The sequence below is a fragment of the Sinohyriopsis cumingii genome, chromosome 15, assembly GCF_028554795.1.
Source record: "Sinohyriopsis cumingii isolate HCF-2022 chromosome 15, ASM2855479v2, whole genome shotgun sequence".
Taxonomy (NCBI): Eukaryota; Metazoa; Mollusca; class Bivalvia; order Unionida; family Unionidae; genus Sinohyriopsis; species Sinohyriopsis cumingii.
Window position 1 is genome coordinate 43,665,757 of NC_142975.1, and position 23,055 is coordinate 43,688,811.

General features: G+C 34.8%; 1 protein-coding gene across 2 annotated transcripts in view; it reads right to left on the reverse strand.

Annotated features, from left to right (window-relative positions):
- Nucleotides 1–9,565: 9,565 nt before the first annotated feature.
- Nucleotides 9,566–23,055, reverse strand: part of LOC149781708 (5'-3' exoribonuclease 1-like) — a 218,249-nt gene continuing 204,759 nt past the window's right edge. For both annotated transcript variants that reach the window (XM_089935809.1, XM_089935808.1), the window contains exons 38-39: nt 18,623–19,068; nt 9,566–12,889 (exon numbers count right to left, since the gene is read on the reverse strand). In XM_089935809.1, coding sequence (XP_089791935.1) covers nt 12,557–12,889; nt 18,623–19,068 — 779 coding nt within the window. In that variant the 3' untranslated portion in view covers nt 9,566–12,556. The remainder of the gene's footprint in view (nt 12,890–18,622; nt 19,069–23,055) is intronic.

Genomic DNA, 23,055 nt, shown 5'->3' on the forward strand with positions numbered 1-23,055 from the left:
TTCTTAGTACAGCCTATGTCTACATTTACTCCAAAATGCGCTAAAAGCTTGCATGACAAAAATGAAAACAGGGATGCGTTGTTTTTATCTGACGAATTCCGTTGACTTCAAAATAAATTATTTTCATTGCAAACGACGAGAATGAAAATTAAAGTAAATTAAGTGTGAAGCTAAGTAGGATCTTAGTTCTAATCGTTGACATTAAGTTGATACGGTTTTCTTAGTAATAAGTAAGTGCAGATAAGTGACCAGTATTAACAGCATTTAGCCTTTCTCCTTGAAATTACGTATAGTTGCACTGAAATTGGTATAAGGATAAATACATTATAAAGGGTCTGAAGGTAAATATGACTAAAGCGCACTCCGTTACGGGTCACTGCCATCTCACCTCTGTATGCGTGGGTTCGAGTCTCGGATTCGGCTAATGTGGGTATGTGAGAAGCTTGCCAGTAGCTTCTCGTGGGTCGGTGGTTCTTTCTGGGGTTTTCCCGGGTTCTTCCTTCAACATTAATACTGGCCGCCATGCATAGCCTATCGTGTGCTGAAAAATGGCGTTAAACCCTACAACAATAATAACAACAACAACTGACGTACAGCATAATATACTTAAAAAGACTGGTCTGTGTACATGCAAATCTACCATGTTCGTTCTGAGTTCTGGAAGGATCCATTTTCGACAACTGCAAAGAAATCAAAGGAAGGCAAGTAAGCTGTTCACTCCTTAATAAACAAAGTCAGCTCTTCCACAGGTCATGGCAGAATCGAAAAATGTTCTGCAACAGACCGCCGTTTTACCAGATATTAAATGAGATGAGATTACACTCAATGTTGATTAGACATGTGTTGAAATGCTTCGTGCGCTACATGCATATACATTTAGAGCAAGAGAGCGACGACTCATTCACGTCATATTATATTTGGTTTATTCTTATGTTCTTACTTCACAACGTTAATTGCCGGTCCAAAGAATAAAAGAAAAGAAGGGATGAGCGAGTTTTAAATAAAGTTTAAACACACGAATACCAAAAAGGTATTAAAAAAAAAGGAGTTGAGAAGGCGCCGCGAGTTTCGAACTCCCGATCTCTTGTTTGGCATCCGGATTGGCCGTCAGAGGACGGAAGTGAAAAAGAAAGCTTCAGCATAAAATATAAAAAGATTAAAACTAATTTTAAAGAAATTGGGATTAGCGAGTTGAAAAGAAAGTTTGAAGATCAAAATACAACAAGCAATAAGTATTTTAAAAATTGGGATTCCTCGGCCAGTTTCGAACACGCAACGTCTTGTTTGGCAAGCGGGACACACACAAAGAAAAAAGAGACCAATGTGGGTTTATATATATATATATATATATATATATATATATATATATATATATATATATATATATATATATATCGAGAGAGATAGAGAGAGATGCTTCCCAATTAGGTCCCGATAATGTCATTAACTGACGATATTCTGTCCATTTTACCTGGACGATGGACAACCTGACAGTTTCTCCTGTACGCGACCACCAAAATTAACTATTTTGAATAAGGCACACTGAAGCAAAATCAACTTATAAATTACGAATATAGATATTAACAGAAAGCCTGCTTTGCGTTATGTTTACGTATGTACTTTTGTACCATTATCTTAAGAGTCAATGAATTTATTTAAACTTCCAAACACTATATAAATTCGACGGTAAATCTGCCAACATACCACAAATATGCTTCATGTGGGTCGGTGGTTCTTCCCGGGTTTTTCCAAGGTTCTTCCTCCACCAGTTATACTGGCCGCCATGTGTAGCCTATCTTGTGCTGAAAAATGGCATAATATAGCCACATACTATCTCCACGGACAATAAGAAATTCATGGCAGTTCGGATTCCATGACATTCTGCAAATGTAAATTACGTCAGTTTGGTTAAAATCCTCAGGAGAGCTGGAAAGTAAGGATACCTTTTCAACAAGCGAGAACGCCCTTGTTCTGCTTCTGTTCGGAAATCACTGAACGCAGTTTAGGAGTTTTGATAGTGTGGAGGAAATATAATTGGAAATGGTACTTAAGAATATACTGGATATAGAAATTGTATTCTTAATAAAGATTTAAAAAGTAATTAACGAGAGTAGTGCACATTTAGGATGTTCTGAACCACACTGAATTCAAACAGAGATGAATATTTTTGAAATCTTTTTAAAATTCATAAAATTTCACATAATTTTTCTCCGTCTGCCCAAATAAATAAATAGATCAAAAAAATATAGATAAAAAATAAACAAATTAAATCAATAAATATATAGAAGGAAAACTCCTAATCTCAAATTTCCAAAAAATGCACACCAGTCGAAATTTATTTGACCTGTCGGACTTCGGTATTTTACAAGTTTTTTTTTTTAAATATCTAGACAAATGAGATAATGAAGAAAACTGGCAAAGCGAAGAATTTTTTTTTTTTATTACACATACTAGATAATGTAAGAAGAGCTACACTGTCTTGAATTCAACAGGTTTTAGAGAGACGATAACAATATTTCACGAGACAGACAAATCCCGGCGGGATAAAATTGTGAAAAAAGCTGGTCATGTTTAAGAACAACATTCAAGAAAACACATGTGTTACTTTGCTGATATAGAGCTTGAAAAAGTTTACCCAAAGATGCAGATTTACATATGTATTTAATGGTGATCCAATTAAAATAGACATCACAAATCCTGATTGTGGGATAACAAAATAATTGTATTATAAACAATGAATACGTTACGAACTTGTTGATAACGCATAAATTCAATGCACCTGGAATATATTATGATTCAGATGCAGTTATTTAATTTACAGTGACTTAAACAAACTTTAGTCAAGACTTCTTTACTAACATCCTGAAAGTTCAGAAGCTTACACAGATATCAATCGTTTGTGGAAACAACTTAAATTGAACATCACGAAATAAAGTACACTTAATTGAAAGAATTGTTAGCTTAACAATGTAACTACGCATTACACAAGCAAGCGAGAAATAGGTTTTGATATTAATGGGTTTGCATGAGTCGTGTAAAGAACTAATGGCAGTCAGATGTTGTTGCCATGCAATTTCAGCCACAGTACATGAAAGCAACAGTTATGCTAACATTTTCTTCTCTGTGCAAATTGCAACTTCAAACAACTTCACCATACACCTGTCACTCTCTCAGTGGTTCATAATATCCGTAGGGAGCCCCGAAAGGTAACAATGGATACAGATACATTTTCATAGTATATATATATATATATATATATATATATATATATATATATATATATATATATATATATATATATATATATATATATATATTTTGAATACTCTTGGTATGGAATAGTTAAAAGAAAATATGTAGAGGACACGCACGACGCACGATGCTTTACATAAAACGTTAAAAGGAAAACTGGCCAGGAAAATATTCGCTCAACAAAAATCCAATGATTTGCTAAAAAATATAACATTGAATACTTTTTAACTTACAAACAATAAAAAGTAACGTCTGTAGTGGAAAGGTTTAGGAAAGGATACAAAAGGCATGTTTTACGAACACGAGTCGTCCCTGTACAACGTAGATGGTGAGGCAAGGTAGATGTGGGTTTAAGTAGCTGAAAAACTACAAAGTGGATACAATCCAGAGAAAATTTATGTCATTTGAAATAAGTATCATAAAGTTACATTTTCTTGAAGTGGTTTACGTAATAGGGGCGGAATAGAAAATTATTCTAAGCTTGATGGCCGTGTTTTAATTTTTGGCGGTGAGATAAATTTAATCCTGATTAGCTAAGCTAAAGTATGGGCATTTATCTTCAGACGATTTCAATGTTTTAAGTAATTTCCCTCGCTAAATTAGCCAGTCAAGTTTTTATTTCTTGCGGAAGGGAAAGTCTTGACTTCGGGGGAGTAAAAAAGTATTATCTCGTTGTAAGTTGCGAAAAGAACAGTGTCTGGAAGTTTGGAGGACTCGGAACTTAAAGGAATAGAGAAATTCTGTTGCGTAGAAGCGAGCGAATCTAGGAAAGCACATGGCTCATCTCAATCTGATACAATTATCGTGATATGACTTCGTAATTATTTGTTGAATTTATTTGTTTTTAAATTCATACATTAGTTTTCCTTTGATGAGTTCGGAGTTTAACTGTTTGTATTCATTTGTTTTGAATGTTATTTGATTCGTTTATGCGAGAAATTGCATGCATTACTTTCGATACGAATTTGAAAGAATTGTGTGAATTTATCTGTCTTAAATGATATGAATCATGTAGGCTTTGCATTATTATTAATATGTATGGAAATGCTATGCCAACGAAGTGTTAGTTAGCAAAATATTTTAGTTAAGACATTAAATGAATTTCATTAATTCATTCATATAATTAAGACGTGAATTCTGTTAACTGAGAATCAACGGTATTAGCAATTAAAGAGCAGCCGGCCGACATTTGGTCCAGTTAGTGTTTTATAGTTCGCAGTAAGGCGTATAAACGGTTGATTTAAAGGCCTATATTAAGTTATAATCCAGTTAGGAATGCAGAATAACCACTAGGACATTAATCTCCGGAACCTGGGTTTTGGGGGCCCCGAGTGGCCGAGTGATCTAAAGCGCTCTCCGTTACGGATCACTGCCATTTCATCTCTGTCTGCATGGGTTCGAGTCTCGGGTTCGGCCAATGTGGGTATGCGAGAAAGCTTGCCAGTAGCTTCTCGTGGGTCGGTGGTTCTTTCTGGGGTTCTTCCTCCACCATTAATACTGGCTGCCATGTATAGCATATCCTGTGCTGAAAAATGGCATTAAACCCTACAACAACAACCTGGGTTGTGTATTAGCTGTCAGGCTGAGAACTGACCCATATTAGCCTTAGTTTATGTTGAATTACGATATAATGTTTGACCTAGAAGAAAAACATAATAAATATAGAAGATAATCTAAAGTTGCAAAATCACCAGAGAAAGTAAATTCATAAAAAAGAAGATCCTCCTAGAGTTGACATGCAAACTTGGAAATATTAACATAAATAAAAGAGAGCGAACGCTGAATGTTTACACGGAGAACAAGAAAAACTGAGACATGGCAAGATAAAAGAAAAGCAGCAAACTGAAATAGATTATAGTTTTGAAACACGTGCAGATCAATATCTATTTGGTGGTCTGTACACGTGCAGATCCCGAACTGCTGCTTGATTTGCGGTCTATACACTTGCAAATCACGATCTGCTATCTGATTGGCTGTATATACACGTACAGATCAGGATCTGATGTTTGATTGGCGATATTAGTACTTTAAGTATTTTGTTCACTTGGTCGGAAAGTTAAGCCTTCAACATACAAACGTTGTTGAATTTAAAAATGAACTATCAACCAGATCATGCACTACATGAATGCCGAAGAAATATTCTTGCATTCCAATAGCAGATAGCTTTAACATTTGATACCTAATAAATAGTGCTTACATCGTTAGATAAACAGCAAAGTTTTTCCCAACAGGTATATACCAAGTGATACAAAGTATTATAAACTCTGTTTGCCATGCATCAACTAAATTTTGTTCTTACTGTTGGATATATCATAATTTTATTAAAAAAAGTAACTTGCATGTCAAATATTCTATCATCAAACTAAATAATAATAATTCCAACTTCACTAAAACCAGAGACGAGTATCTGAAGGCACACGCTTATTAACGATGCATTAACAAATATGAGATAAATTTACCCAAATAAATTGTCTAATTGTTTAGGCTATTACATAGTACATATGTTACCTACAAACAAATGTCAACTGAAACAAAGAAAATATTATCTACACAATTGATCATACAGCATCGAACTCTTTTTTTTAAAGCATCAATTGTTTCGCCATAGATGCACATTATATATATATATATATATATATATATATATATATATATATATATATATATATATATGCACACACACACATATATGCATGCCAGATGGGAACAGTTGAAGTGAACTCGAGGATGAAAACGATATGAGACACATGCGAGAGAGAGAGAGAATAAATCAGAGCCGAAATAAACAACCTCATAACAAATGTTTCAACACCGTAGTAGTCGGGAAGAGAAGACGTATAATGACAATCAGAAGAAAAATAAAACAATGCAGCAGAAGCCAAAGGAACCGGCCCAACAACGAGACGAATAATTTAATTGAGGAAAGCCACAAAAAAGGATAGGGATGTAGGCTCAGAGAAAAACAATGAGGCTGGAGCAAGATAAAAAAGATATTCCAAACATGCAGTGTGTGTGAGTGATTTGGTTTTTACTGTAGCTTTAAAAATTTTTCAGTCATATCGCTACAATATCTGCAGTGTGACATTTTATAGTGATGCATAGCACTGGGGCATCATGCCGCAGCATAATGGCAATTAAATCATTAGGTCTATGCATACACTCGCATCTAAATATTCCACACATGCTTGTTCTATAATAAAGGCTATAATGACAATAATATCATGACTTCTGATACATACACACATATCCCTAATTCTCTATATAGTAAACTGTCAACATCAACAATTTTCCCATGCATTTTCTACCTTACAAATTATAAAAGACACATACAAATATAAAAATGCCAAATTATACATGCACAAGGCCAACAATGCTTAACTCTACTTAATCCAAAACTGTATATTCAAATACAAACAGTATCTAACACAACTCACTATTAAATTCAGTTATGCACCAAGATGCAATATCATAGCAGATTACACCACCCACTTTGATTTTATCCTTGACACTGGTATCCTACATGACAACAAGTTATTACATCTTGACTCTGGGATACTACATCTGGCAACATGTCATTACATCTTGACTCTAGTGTAGTACTTCTGTCAACAGCTCATTACATCTTGACTCTAGTGTACTACTTCTGTCAACAGGTAATTACATCTTGACTCTAGTGTACTACTTGTGTCAACAGGTCATTACATCTTGACTCTAGTGTACTACTTGTGTCAACATGTCATTACATCTTGACTCCAGTGTACTACTTGTGTCAACATGTCATTACATCTCGACTCTAGTGTACTACTTCTGTCAACAGGTCATTACATCGTGACACTGGGATACTACACCTGAAAACAGATTATTACATCTGACTCTGGGATACCACATCTGGCAATATGTCATTACATCTTGACTCTAGTGTACAACTTCTGTCGACAGGTCATTACATCTTGACTCAGGACTAATATACCTGGAAACAAATTATATTCTGACTAGAGGATACTATACCTGTTGACATGTCATTACATCTTGACTCAGGGCTAATATACCTGGCAACAAATTATATTTTGACTAGAGGATACTATACCTGGCAACAGGTCATTACATCTTGACTCAGGGCTAATATACCTGGCAACAAATTATATTTTGACTAGAGGATACTATACCTGGCAACAGGTCATTACATCTTGACTCAGGGCTAATATACCTGGCAACAAATTATATTTTGACTAGAGGATACTATACCTGTTGACAGGTCATTACATCTTGACTCATGGCTAATATACCTGGCAACAAATTATATTTTGACTAGAGGATACCATACATGTCGACAGGTCATTACATCTGTTCCAGCTGATACATTACATCTGTTCATGCTGGCACTAATACCATGTGACACATGTTCCAGCTCTCACTATTGTTGTGTGACATGTTCCAGCTGGCACTTCTGCCATGTGACACCTATTCCAGCTGGCACTTCAGCCATGTGACACATCACACCTATTCCAGCTGGCACTTCTGCCATGTGACACATTACACCTTTTCCAGCTGGCTTCCTGCCATTTGATAGATCACATCTAGTAATGTACTGCATCTATTGCTGCCTTCTTCCTTGGGAATTGTTCTCCTACAGTTATGTCTGGTGCTTCATCATATAATTTTTTCTCTATTAGACAACACTTTAGAAGCGTACCCCCTGAAGAAGTCAATAAAAGATTGCAATCATTGGTATGGCACAAACTTTTTAGGCTTAAAATTTACTGGCTTTCCCATAATCAAATATTAAACACATTTTGTGACAGATGCTGGGGTAACCACAGTGTTTCCTATGGTTACAGATGTAAGTATTCTATTTTTCAAATAGTTGCATTGTACCACAACAGCATATAATTAATGTTCAAGGTTACAGGCTGGTTAGTCAAAGTGTATAATTACTGTTCCATGTGACAGGCTTGTTTGCCTAAGTGTATAATTGCTGTTCAAGGTTACAAGCTGGTTAGTCAGTGTATAACTGACATTCAAGGTGACAGGCTGGTTTGCCAAAGCATATAATTGATGTTCAAGGTTACAGGCTGGTTAGTCTAAGTGTATAATTGATGTTCAAGGTGACAGGCTGGTTTGCCAAAGTGTATAATTGATGTTCAAGGTGACAGGCTGGTTAGTCAAAGTGTATAATTGATGTTCAAGGTGACAGGCTGGTTAGTCAAAGTGTATAATTGATGTTAATGGTCACATGCTGGTTTTTCAAAATGTATAACTGATGTCCAAAGTCATAAGCTGGTTTGCCAAAGTGGCTAATGATGTTCTTGATGGTAAGGGCCAACAAGTTTTGTCAATTAGCATGACTGACAATAACTGTGCACCTTTACCAGTACCAAACTCTTGGTTCTTGATGTCGTTCAAGTCTGGAAGGAAGGCATAAATAAACTCTCCTCATTAAGGGACAACTTTTATTCTGCAATATGACCAACTTAACTTGAACACAGATTTTCAGAACCTAGTTTTTCTACCTGACATGGATTATGGTACATTAGTGATTATACTTTGATATACATTCATAATGGCACTGTTTGTTACTTTCCACAATGGTCAACAAGACGAAATATGACTGTAGATTAATGCAGTTTGAAATTGGAGTCTAGCCATGAAGAAATAAATTACTTCAATGGTTGACTGCTCCAGTGGCCTAAGTGGTTAGAGTGTCCACCTTGGATGAGGGTGGTTGCAGATTTGACCCCCCCCTCCCCTTGAGTCATACCAAAGATCTATTAAAATGGCTTGGCAGTATGCATCAAGAGGTTAGTGTTAGGAGTGGTCGGCCTGGAGTCAAGATAATAGGACTGGGTGGGACATGATGCCCCAATGTTAGACATCACTATAAACTGCTACACTGCAGACACTGTAGTGATAGGACTGAAACAGTTGTTAAGCCTATGTTAAGCATTAAATTAAAACACACACCTCCTTTGTCTCTGGCCATAAACAAATAAATTACTGTCTCTTGTCTCTAGCCATGAAGAAATATAAAAACTACCCCAAAGCAATTAATTGAATAATTTTCATACACATACATGTACATATCCAAATGAACACAGAAGACAAAGACACATACAAACATATTTACTTGAAGTTACATACAGATAAAAAGACAGAATGAGAGAGACGGAGGTATTGAGAGAGAGGGAGATATTTTAGGTTTAAAATTCTCATATCTGGGAATTCATTCATAACCCAAACCCTAAAGCATGTGATTGATGTAAATAAACAGCTTGCCATCTTCAAATGGTTCCAGTGAATACAACAAACAAAAATAAAAAATTTAAACAATTTTATTAGTTAAGAGTCTTTACATTCCTATAAATCATTTAGGCATCATATGTGGTTCCAAAAAATATTGCATAAAACAAAAATCATCTCAAATATGTCATGAAAGGAAAAACGAGTTATATATATAAATCAATACTTATACTGGGCATAACTGTTGGTAGTTCAGGTGTAATCAAATCTGTAAGTGATTGTTTAAAGCGTGGGTTTTAAAGTTACTGACTCACATGTACAAAAATCTCAAAGACACAAAAGAATCTAAAACAAACATTTGCACTTAAACATACAGATATGAAATCATCTGCAAGTGAATCAAACTGAAAATGGGACATAGATGGGTTTCCATACCATTTTTAAATTTAAACTGAAAATGGGATATAGGAGATGGGTTTCAATACCATTTTTAAATTATGTACAATTCAATGATCAGTACCAAATGAAGCTATTATAGTGAATATAAACTGGCCTAAAAATGATTCTAACATGGATGAAATGCCAGAAAAATAAAAAAAAATCGACCTTTTTTGGTCCTTTAATCAGAAACTTAAGTCCACAATAGCTGAAATGATATGAAAAGTACATTTTATGAATTCTGAAAAGACACAATATGTAAGGTGCAAAAGATCTCTTTTTCATTTGCAGAGACAACTGTTGCCACCAAACCAATGTTTAAAAACTGAACTAAAATTAAAAGGTTTTCAATTCAATCAAATCACAATCCATGACATTTTTCATCCTATCAAAATGTTCAACAGCATGCTTTCCTAACTGGATTTTAGAAGTATAATAAATATTTGAACAAATGTTACAAATATAAGCAATCTGTGTGATCAAAATACAGAGCAATCTGCAATAAATGTTATTTTTAAAACATTTAATTTTGTACACATTGTAGACATTGTACACCACTGTAGACATTATATGCAGATTGTACACATTGTAGACATTACACAATGCACACATAGCACACACTGTAGATATTGTATACCACTATGCACTGTATGCACACAATGTAGACATTATACACACTCTATACATAGTAGACATTGTACACAATGTACATACCATACATGCTACATTGAAGACATTGTACATATTGTAAACAATGTACACAATGTATGCATAGTAGGCATACTGTAGACATTGTACATGCTGTAGACATTTTTGGGGCAACCCTTAGATCACCTGTGAGATTTATCATTCATAACTAAAACTGGAATTCCCAAGTCCCAGCAAATTAATCATGACAAATAAGCCAATCAGAAAATCTTGTTTTGCATCTCTGTGCAAGTGTGTTTATGTGTGTATGTGATACATTACTAAAAAAGCAAAAATCATGAAACTTCCTCATTAAATTCAGAATGTTACGGTCACATGAGAAGAAAAAACAAACAGCCCCAACATATAAATTTAGTCACCAAATGAACTGATAATACAAAAATTCAGACAGAATATCAAAAGTTTGCAAAACTCTCCTTGCATGCAAACATACAACTGCATGTTCTAGATAATAAAATGACTGAAACATCAAGTTTTATTTTTTTCTTCAGTTTTTTATTTAAAAGATTATCAAAATATGCAATGAATGATGCATGACTAAAATAATATTGTTCACCAGTAAATGTAATTGTCAATGGAATTCCCTACAACCCAAAAGTTTACATAGAGCAGGTATCATGTGACAGACCCCATGATAACACTCAGGGTCACTCAGACACTTGACAGAAACAATTTGGTTTGAACTAGACATATTTAATAAAAGCCACTCAGAAAATAGCTTTCCATAATTCCTAGCTCTTCTGGAAATCATCTATTTTCATGAATACCAAAAAAACCCCAAGATTTACACAAAATATTTCTCACCTGCATCACTGTGTTGACGTATCCCACATGGATCAAACTGATAAAAAAGTTTTAAAAAAACTGTAATCTTGATGCTGCCATTGCTACTGGAAAAGTGATAGCTATGTCTCTAAATGGTTACTGATGTGAGACAATAAAACACCTAGCATAAGAATGATGAAATTAATATGTATAAAAGTTATATATATATCATTATAATAAATCTACCATGGCATTGTTTAGATATTACTGGCATATACATGCTAAATTACCATGTTTGGATCACCTTGGACTTTTCTGTTATCAGAAAAACACCATGGGTGTGATTGTCTGACTTTGCCTTCCTTCATAGGTCACCACCATTTTATTAAACTTTGATATATATACTGCAGCCATCTCTTTCAGAATGCAGACTGGTTTCACGGTTTACAGGGAAAATTCTGTCTTCTGAATAAGCATGACAAACCATTCTATGATGAAGCAGGAGATATGTCAAAATATTACTTTTAAGGTCAGTATTTAAGTATCTGTTATTTGGCTTTCTTTTAGGTTTAACACTCTTCAGACTTGTTGTCACAGTTTACAAGATCGGTCATTTGAATAAATCTGATAAACCATTCAATGATGAAGATACATCCTAATATCATTTATGATGTTACCTTATTTACTGACCATTGCTTCTTAAGCATGATAATCTTTGCATCATTAAATGCATTAAGTTTTAGCAATAATGTTTGTTAAGTATTATATATAACTTCTACTAATGGCTTAGGGGACAACAGCATCATTCCCATGAGTAATGAATATCAAGGCAAACTGAACTTCCAGGCTGAAATTTTTAATTTTGCATAGTTCTAAAACCAAATGATAAATGAATCTAAAGATTTCTATTTGAAATTAAAAGTTAGACATAATTCTAAATCTACTATACATAAAAACAAGAAACTGTTTCTGTGAGCTTTATGTTTTTAAAAAAACCTTTATCATGAACCTTAGTCTTGGATGTGTTCACATGGATGCAAAGATGAGCAAACAGACACATCAATGTGATCAATAAGTTAAGCTTCTGATAAGGCAGGCTTGACAATAAATAAAACCATAATGATGAAAGAGTAAAAGTCCATATCTCTAAATGGCTCTAACTCTTAAAATTCAATTTAGCAGCAAGTCTCCTCTTGGGAGTCTTGGAAGCATGCTCTTTTGGTTGGTAGGAATCCAGCTTCTGACAAGTTTTCATCTCTGCTTCAATGTCTTTTTTTCTGTAATCTTTTGAAATTTCAGTTTCTGTGACAGTTTTGTTTGCATCAGAACCTGACTCTGCCACTTTGCTGATCTCATCAGAATGTATGGTTTTGGTATCGTTATCTTCATTCACCGATGTCTGGCTTGAGATCTTGGTGTCTGACTTTGGTGTTGTTTTACTTGGATCTTTCTCTCCTTTAGACTTGCTAGGAGTAGTCCGCCTTGTCACCTTTAAAAGAATAGATTTGAAATGAGATTTATTTTATAATATTTTTTTATTACCCTGTGTGGAATAAGTTGCTACTTGATACAACTGGCAGCAGAGACAATTCATTTCTAGCATGAATATTATGGATAGATCTATAACATTTGTCCACTGATTTTTTATGTGAATATATCTCAAGAGGAAAGAATGGAAAATTCATCAGGACCTTTGTCATATGATGCCAATGTTCAATCTTGCATAGCCTATTTACTCTTCCCATATATTTGAGTGAAATGCTAAAACCCATTTACTATTTCCATCTGTTAGATAAGCATAATTGGATAACCCATTTAAAATTTCCATGTATTTGATGAGAGTAATCCAATAACCCATTTAATATTTCCACCTATTTGATGAATGTAATCCAATAACCCATTTAATATTTCCATACTATTTGATGAATGTAATCCTATAACCCTTTTAATATTTCCATCTATCTGATGAATGTTATCTTATAACCCTTTTAATATTTCCAAGTATTTGATGAATGTAATTTTATAACCCTTTTAATATTTCCATCTATTTGATGAATGTAATCTTACAACCCTTTTAATATTTCCATCTATTTGATGGGTGTAATCCAATAACCCATTTAATATTTCCATCTATTTGATGAGTGTAATCCTATAACCCTTTTAATATTTCCATCTATTGATGAGTGTAATCCAATAACCCATTTAATATTTCCATCTATTTGATTAGTGTAATCCAATAACCCATTTAATATTTCCATCTATTTGATTAGTGTAATCCAATAACCCATTTAATATTTCCAAGTATTTGATGAGTGTAATCCTATAACCCTTTTAATATTTCCATCTATTTGATGAATGTAATCTTATAACCCATTTAATATTTCCATCTATTTGATGACTGTAATCTTATAACCCATTTAATATTTCCATCTATTTGATGAATGTTATCTTTTAACCCTTTTAATATTTCCATGTATTTGATGAGTGTAATCCAACAACCCATTTAATATTTCCAAGTATTTGATGAGTGCAATCCTATAACCCTTTTAATATTTCCATCTATTTGATGAGTGTAATCCTATAACCCTTTCAATATTTCCATCTATTTGATTGTAATCCTATAACCCATTTAATATTTCCATCTATTTGATGAGTGTAATCCTATAACCCTTTTAATATTTCCATCTATTTGATGAATGTAATCTTATAACCCTTTTAATATTTCCATCTATTTGATGAGTGTAATCTTTTAACCCTTTTAATATTTCCATCTATTTGAGGAGTGTAATCCAATAACCCATTTAATATTTCCAAGTATTTGATGAGTGTAATCCTATAACCCTTTTAATATTTCCATCTATCTGATGAATGTAATCTTATAACCCATTTAATATTTCCATCTATTTGATGAATGTAATCTTATAACCCTTTTAATATTTCCATCTATTTGATGAAAGTAATCTTTTAACCCTTTTAATATTTCCATCTATTTGATGAGTGTAATTCAATAACCCATTTAATAATTCCAAATATTTGATGAATGTAATCCTATAACCATTTTAATATTTCCATCTATTTGAAGAACGTAATCTTATAACTCATTTAATATTTCCGTCTATTTGATGAATGTAATCTTATAACCCATTTAATATTTCCATCTATTTGATGAGTGTAATCCTATAACCCTTTTAATATTTCCATCTATTTGATGACTGTAATCCAATAACCCATTTAATATTTCCAAGTATTTGATGAGTGTAATCCTATAACCCTTTTAATATTTCCATCCATTTGATGAGTGTAATCCAATAACCCATTTAATATTTCCATCTTTTTGATGAGTGTAATCCAATAACCCATTTAATATTTCCATCTATTTGATGAGTGTAATCCTACAACCCTTTTAATATTTCCATCTATCTGATGAATGTAATAACCCTTTTAATATTTCCATCTATTTGATGCATGTAATCTTTTAACCCTTTTAATATTTCCATCTATTTGGTGAGTGTAATCCAATAACCCATTTAATATTTCCATGTAATGGATGATTGTAATTCTATAACCCATTCAACATTTCCAAGTATCTGATGATTGTATTAGTATAACCCATTTAATATTTCATGACTGTCATATGCACATTTTCAGTTGATGACAATAATATAAATATCCAAGTCCATCATTAATTGCAAGACTAGTTACTGTCACAATGCTGTGTCATGCATTGCAACCAGCTTCAATGGCAATAATTTTAATGAAACGAGGCCAGAGTGGGCCTCATACCGCTCGCTTGGGCAAAGGACAATTATGACATATGTTAGCCTGTGAAAGCAAATTTATACATGTACTGAAACTTTATGGAGGGATTAAACTGTTAGAGCACTTTGTTGTTAAATTTTTAATAAATATTGGAGTTATTTATCTTCTTTTTAAGACCATATACTGGGCAAACCTGCCAAAATGTGCTTCATCATAACACCAATCTGAATAAAACATGGTTGTATCGATGTTCAAATTTTTTTGTCTCAGATGTTCCTTATCTCCTGTCACTCCTCAAATCATCAGCCAAGCTGACAAATATATAAAAATAAGTTAGCTAAGTTTAAAAAACAAATAGTATTCAGTCAAAATTAATGTTCTTATATGTAATGATTAATTTTAATCCAACACTGGGTCCCCATAATTCCAAATGCAATGTGAACTAACAGGGAGCATAATTATTACAATAAATTCAACTGGCATCGTGTATGCATGAACACACGCACACACACACCACACCCAGGAAGTAGGATTATTACTGTGTAATCAACTGGCCTCCCCTCCCCCAGATAAAGGGTTGCCTCCAGCAAAAACTTTTAAAACAATTGTGTGCGTCAGTTTGAACTGCTTCACAGTTCTATCATTTTCTGAATAAGTTTCTTAATTCTAATTTCATTTTGATTCACACCTTTTGTACCTGGATTTATGAAGATCAATGCTTATACAAACAGTGTCCCATTCACAGTCACTCTAAATCTGCATGTTTCCTCATACAAGTACAGAATCACATTCATAGTCTTTCCCAGATGTCATGTTTCCTTATATGTACACAAAATTATTATAACCAATCCACATACAAGTACATTGCATTGTCACAAACCTTGTTTTTGCAACATACATGTTTCAATATACAAGTACTTTGTCACATGTCTTGTGTTTCCAAAAATATGTTCCTTGTCTATTTGAAACATGGCAATGCTTATACAACTATAGCATCACATTCATAGTCAATCCAAAACTGTTTCCATAATCTTTCTAAAACTGCCTGTTTCTCCAGTCTTTTCAAAACTGCATGTTTCCATCGTTTTTTAAAAAATGTCCATTTTCCTATCTATTTGAAACTCTGGTGATTATTAGAGTAAACAGTTTTATTCACCTTATTTATGTCATTACCTTCTCTTCATATAGGTAAACAAGTGGAAAAAATATAAAATTATTGAATTCTACATTTTGTAACTCATAACTAACTCCAAAGATAATCAATAATATCAGAAAATGATATCTTCATCTTAGTTATCGTGGAGACTACAATAAGGAGGAAGAATGAAACAGCAGTACTAAAAACACTACCTCGAAAAAAAATGTATTTAACTGGAAAGCTGGAGGGACACCCATCACCAACCCCACACACTTAATGGCATCACCACTATCCAATGAAACAGTTAAGGCAAGATGTTGTTCGGTTACCACTTGCCATCTCCAAGTTTCATTCCAGTACAAAGAAGTGTTGTTTCTTTTTCTTACACACAGGTTGAATAGCAGATGATTGCATGCAAAGCTTAGGTTACTGAAGGAACTGATGCTCAACTGGCTGAAAAGAATTTCCAGGAATTGAAGATAAGATCAGTTCTCTTTTCAGTACTGAGTGTTGAATCATCTCGGGTATTCTTAAGTGATAACACTATTTTTAAACTGGCCACTGTGGCTGACATACTGGATGTAAGATCAGTACCATTTATATTGCTATAGGTCTTTTGGTGAAAATCTCATGTCACACATGACCATCCATTCAGAAGCAGATGGATGACAAATGATCGACAACAGGCCATCCCTTAAGATCTTCTGGTCCAAAGAGTTAAAAACTTAAACAAATACCTCAGGTGATTCCTACTATCTATTCAAATAATCTAAACAATGACATACTGCAGTAGTGACAGTAGAAAACAGTTTATATATGATAAATATAATCATTCTAGTCTGTTTCCAAAATGGAGATACACTTAACTATTACCAAAAATAGTCTGTGACTAACCATCACTATGCAGAAAACTTTATTTTGAAATACCATTAAAAAACTGGAATATGCCACCCAATACATAGCTTCTTGCTACTCATGCCTTATTTTTCTGTATGCCTGATAAATTCTGAAATATTCAGTGCAGTTGCTTATTGACAATATGTCTTGTACCCACCATTTTAAGGAATTGCCATGATCAGTAAAGAGCTTCAAAAAGTTATTATTCCCATTATGAGTCAAATGCAAGTGTCTGGTAAATTAGATCACACTACTCAAGCAGCAAGGCAATTTCAGTTACAAGCATGGCTAATGTCTGACCCTGAGATCTCCTACAGTAATTTTTCTTTTGAAAATGGGAGTTTTAAACATCAACAGGAGGGCTGGCAGAATGTCTTTTACAAGGATTGCCATCCCACTCACACTTGAATGAAACAAGGAGTGCCCTTCAACTCAGGAGGACTACACTACTGCACACCAATTTTACAACCCTGACAAGTTCTTAGTACCTAATTAATCAAGGTCTTTTAACAACATAAGATGTTATTAGTCATAAAACTGATGAACATCCATACAAATTCCATACAAAGCAAGTGAGCTGCTTCATATATCAACCTAGGAATGATAAAATGTAATATTTATTCTAATATATATATGTTACCCAATATACTTTTGAAGTTAATTAATAATTAAATAAATTAATTTTAGAGTGTGGACTTTTTATTAGTCAAGTGTACATATTAAATCTGAACATATAATGCTGCCAAGGACAGTTTGGTATCCCTCAGCAACAAGACTGCTGATGGTGTTTTTGTTTGTGTTGGATTGACTGGTATCCCAAAGCAATAAGACTGTTGATGGTGTTTTTGTTTGTTTAGGACAGTTGTTATCCCTATGCAACAAGATTTCTGATGATGTTTTTGTTTGTGTTGGATTGTCTGGTATCCCAAAGCAACAAGACTGTTGATGGTGTTTTTGTCTGTGTAGGACAGTCTAGTATCAAAAAGCAACAAGATTTCTGATGGTGTTTTTGTCTGTATAGGACAGTCTCGTAACACAAAGTAACAAGACTGTTGATATGTTTTGGTTTAGTATGTTTTTGAGATTAGTCTGGTATATAAACCGTTGATTAAGGTATTAATGATGTAAATACAGGAGTTGTAGACCAGATATGTTGTTGTTGTTGTGGGGTTTAATGCCATTTTTCAGCACACGATAGGCTATACATGGCGGCCAGTATTAATGGTGGAGGAAGAACCCGGGAAAACCCCGGAAAGAACCACCAACCCACGAGAAGCTACTGGCAAGCTTTCTCACATACCCACATTGGCTGAATCCGAGACTCGAACCCACGCAGACAGAGGTGAGATGGCAGTGATCCGTAACGGAGAGCGCTTTAGACCACTCGGCCACTCGGGGCCCCTAGACCAGATATAATGGAGTAGTTACCTGGAGAGGAACAAAATGGCTCTGAGCTACTCTAAGCTTCTGTTCCTTATCTGAAGTATCACTATTCACTGTTGGTTCAGGTGTGTGCTTTCTGTGTTCGTCAGTCTGATTTGTTGGTACTTCAAGACCAACTTTTCCTTCATAATCTTTAGTTGGGACAGCTGATTGCTGATTATAACCTCCATGAGTCACTCCCTGATTGATTGGTTGCTGAAGCTGAGTTTGGTTGGCTAAATGTGGAGTCTGTCCATAACATCCTGTTTTTTGACTGGCTTGATGTTGAAACTGACCCATGCCCTGACTGGCTGCCTGCTGGAATTGGGCAGGATTAGGGTAATGTTGCAAATTAAACCTGTTTCCCCTGTAATTCTGAAGCTGGCCTCTTTGATGTCCAATAAACTGTTGCACTGTCTTGTATCTCTGTTGTTGAGCCATTTGGAAAGGGACTAAACAGAAAAACTCCAAATAAACATACATGTTACCAGTCATAATTTCATGACATTATTTTTCATTATGCAACATTATTTTAATGAAATAATTGTGATAAAAAGAAACAACACAAATATCTTTTGTATTCTGCCAGCAAGACGTGCTTTCCAGAAACACTGAGCTTTAAATATCGTTTAGAATCTTTAATAGAAAATTACTATGCGCTTAATCGCATGTAGGCAATTAAGGCTGTTGATAGAAACAAAGTAGTCATTTTGTGCTGAAGAAATCCATATCACAGCATCTTTATATGGACAATACCTTCCAGATAAAGAATGAACAGCAATGCATTTAAATTCTACAAAAAAAGCAAAACATGATAAAACTGGCAAAAACAGATTCCTGATAGTATTACTTCCTGATTCATGTCTTCTATAACAATGGGCTATTAATTCTTGGTGCAAGGTAAGTGATAACCAGAGATACTTCCAAGGCAGATTTCCAGAACTTTTATCAGACAAATTCCTCCCCATCCACTACACACACCCACACACCATCCTCATATAAATGCACATAAAGTTTAGTACAAAGAATCTTCAAAAATGTAACTGCAGTTTTTGCATACTGTACATTCACTAACATTTAGCAGGGCACCAATTTTTGTGGATCTGATGGTTGCTGCAAACCTCAAGTTTAAAGACCCAACAAACAATGATCCTTCTCTGAAAACAACTAGACCAATCCTTCTGTGAAAACAACAGAGCCCCTTTTGTGGAAATAAAAGGACTCCTTCTGTAAAGATATTAGGACCCCTTCAATAAAAGCAATAGAACCACTTCTGTCAAAACAATTTGACCAATTAACATTTTACCAATCCATGAATTTAAATTCAGATGAAAATGTTAGTATTCTAAAAACTATGAAAATCAATATCAGATGAATACATGAATTCACTATATCAAATCTTCAATCCTCTCAGAGGGAACCCAAGACAGAACCCAAAATCATACCCCTCTTGCAGATGGTCATCACACTGGCAACTTATGTACCATGCTTGGTGAATTTCCAGTCATTTAGAAATTATAGTTATTTGGACAGATTGAGGGTACTGCAAACTATGTCCTTTTGATGGAGTGGATGTAAAACTGTAAATGTCCATTTGATGGAGTGGACATAAAACTGTACATGTCCATTTGATAGAGTGGACATAAAACTGTACATGTCCTTTTGATAGAGTGGACATAAAACTGTACATGTCCTTTTGAAAGAGTGAACATAAAACTGCACATGTCCTTTTGATAGAGTGGACATAAAACTGTACATGTCCTTTTCATATAGTGGACATAAAACTGTACATGTCCTTTTGATAGAGTGGAAGCAGCAGGGAAGATTAACAGACCATTGTTTCCAAGCAAAATAAACGCTCCTACGCGAACTTTCTCCGTAGAATACCCAGAAATAAAAAATAAAGCCTTCCACGAGAGCTAATTTTCGCACGATTCAGACTCGGTGCATTAGGTTGGTATACCGAGTGTCATAAAATATGATACCCAATGCAGGAATAATCCAGGTTGGGATATTTTTTTGTGTTATTATTTTTTGTTGCCACGTGGGGCTGCTTTGGTCCATTTTATGTCACATTAAAATAACATCATTAAAAATAATATGAGCTCGAGCACCGGTACAATTGGAGAACCGCATTCTGCTAGATTAGCGCGAGAACAATTAGCAGCATTAAAGAAACTTATTCCCACGAAGGAATTATTTAAGAAAAATGTACGTGAATACGAGGACGCAGAACAGGGATTTACCGAATTATCTTCGAAATTGTTAAAGCCAGTCACGGAAGTAACCGAAAGAGTCTTTTTTGGTGACGATGACGATCTGGATATCAGGAAACGCGGAATTCTTCCTGTGTTGAGAGGCATTGAGGAACATTCGCGAATATTACCGGATCGACTAGCAATACTGGCACAAGCCCACGGGCAAGCACAACCAGGAAAAGCAATTGGTTTTAAAATAAAAAAGAAAAAAACTGGAGCAAAATCGTTTCATCCCGATGACATAAGAGGAAATTTTACCGATGAAGGATGGCAAATGATATCGAGGCCGCTCTCGACGTTGTATAATATAGATGAATTTGGCGAAGCTGCTGAAAATAGTTTTCGTGATCGAGGAAGATACCTAACGAATGAAGGGAAAAATAGATTCAAATCTCGTAAAGTTTGGTATGACATGTTATATAAAGTTTACACTGGGAAATCACAGGTAAGAGGTATGGATCCATATTACAGAAGATTTTTTAGAGTTGCACAGGAAACACAAAATAAGAATAAAGAACAGGCCGAATCGTTAAGAAAGCCTAAATCCCGACGGAGAAAAGCAAAATTAAAGGAAGAATTTCAACCACAAGAAGAAGAATATCAACCACAGGAAGAAGAATATCAACCACGGGAGTATGAAGAAGGAATTCAACCACAGGAAGAAGAATTTCCACAACAGGAAGAAGAATTTCAACAACAGGAATTAGGAGCTAGACCAAAAGAAAGAAGTCAACCTCAGAAAAAACCAAAAAAACCCCAAAAATCGAAAAAATATAAGAGCGACCTAGAACCAATACCAGAAGAAGAAATTCAACCACAGGAAATAGGAACAATACCGGAGAAAAAAGCTCAACCTCGGACAAGAGGAGAAATGCTAAGAAAAAAAAGAAATAAGGGTGACCCAGGGCCAGTACCAGAAGAAGAAACTCAACCGCGGGAATTAAGAGCTAGACCAAGGGAAAGAGCATTACCCAAAGCACCTTCAGATGAGGAAGTTCGAGAATTAACTGAGGAAGAAATTGCAGCTCTTTTGAGAAGAACATCTGATCAAGATGAACCACCTGCTGACGTTTATTTGAAAAAAGAACATATCAACAAGCTCAAAGATGATTTTGTAAGATTGGATATTGCTTCGGATTATTCTCCGGAAAATAAAAAAATATACTTGCGAAAAGAGTTCGTTGATTCATTTGGACCAGGAATGTGGCCGGCGGTAATTTATTTTGCTAGTTTAAGGAGGCCGATGGATTTATACGATCTCGGATTTTTAAATTTTAGAAGGGAGGTCGAAGATCGCAAAAAACTACTGGGACTATTGCCATATTCATCACCAGAACCAAAAACAGGAAGCGGATATACCATTTGTCCTGACAGCGTTGTCAACGACGTATCTCGCCTCGAAGTATTAATCGGAGGAAAACGAGCCGGAAATAACTCTTCCGAAATAATCAACGAAGCCTCCGATATTTGTCAGCGATTATTTCGCGGTGGTGTTATTAATTCCTACATTTACAAGGAGCTCGTCGACGAACTTATCGATTAAAACAATCACATTTAGATAACATGATCGTTCACAAGCATCAACGTAGACCTAGACAGATCCGCGTGGCTAATTCTCGATTGCCAGTATACAAATATATCCATGGTAATGGATTAGGCGACATTGTTAAAAGTCTCGTTACAAGGGTAGTCCCTAAAATTGGACCTGCAGCTAAGCAAATTGCATCAAAGGCAATAGGAAAGATCGGCGAGACTGTTATTTCTGGTGTTGGTAATTTGGCTAGTAAAGGCTTCGATTTTGTCAAAAGCAAAATATCAAACTTAATGAGTAAAAAAAATCAGCCTGTCAAATTACCTAGCACCAGCGAAATGCCTACCGATGTCAGTAAAGTTATAAATGACGCAGCAAATAAAAAAATAAATGACCTAGCACAGGAAGTTGCAAATACAAGTTTCATATCGGGTAGCGGTCTTCGTTTTAGACGATAATTTTAATAATAAATGTTCACACAAGTGTCAAATGAGGTATTCGACATGGACGAACCTGTAGGCAAGGACACATCCGTGCGTGATTTCCAGTATTACTCGTACGACGCAGTTGAACCAAACACGCCTAATCGCTTGGAAATTCAGGTTCACGATACGACAAGATATTTTCTTCCATATATCGAAGTTGTCGGG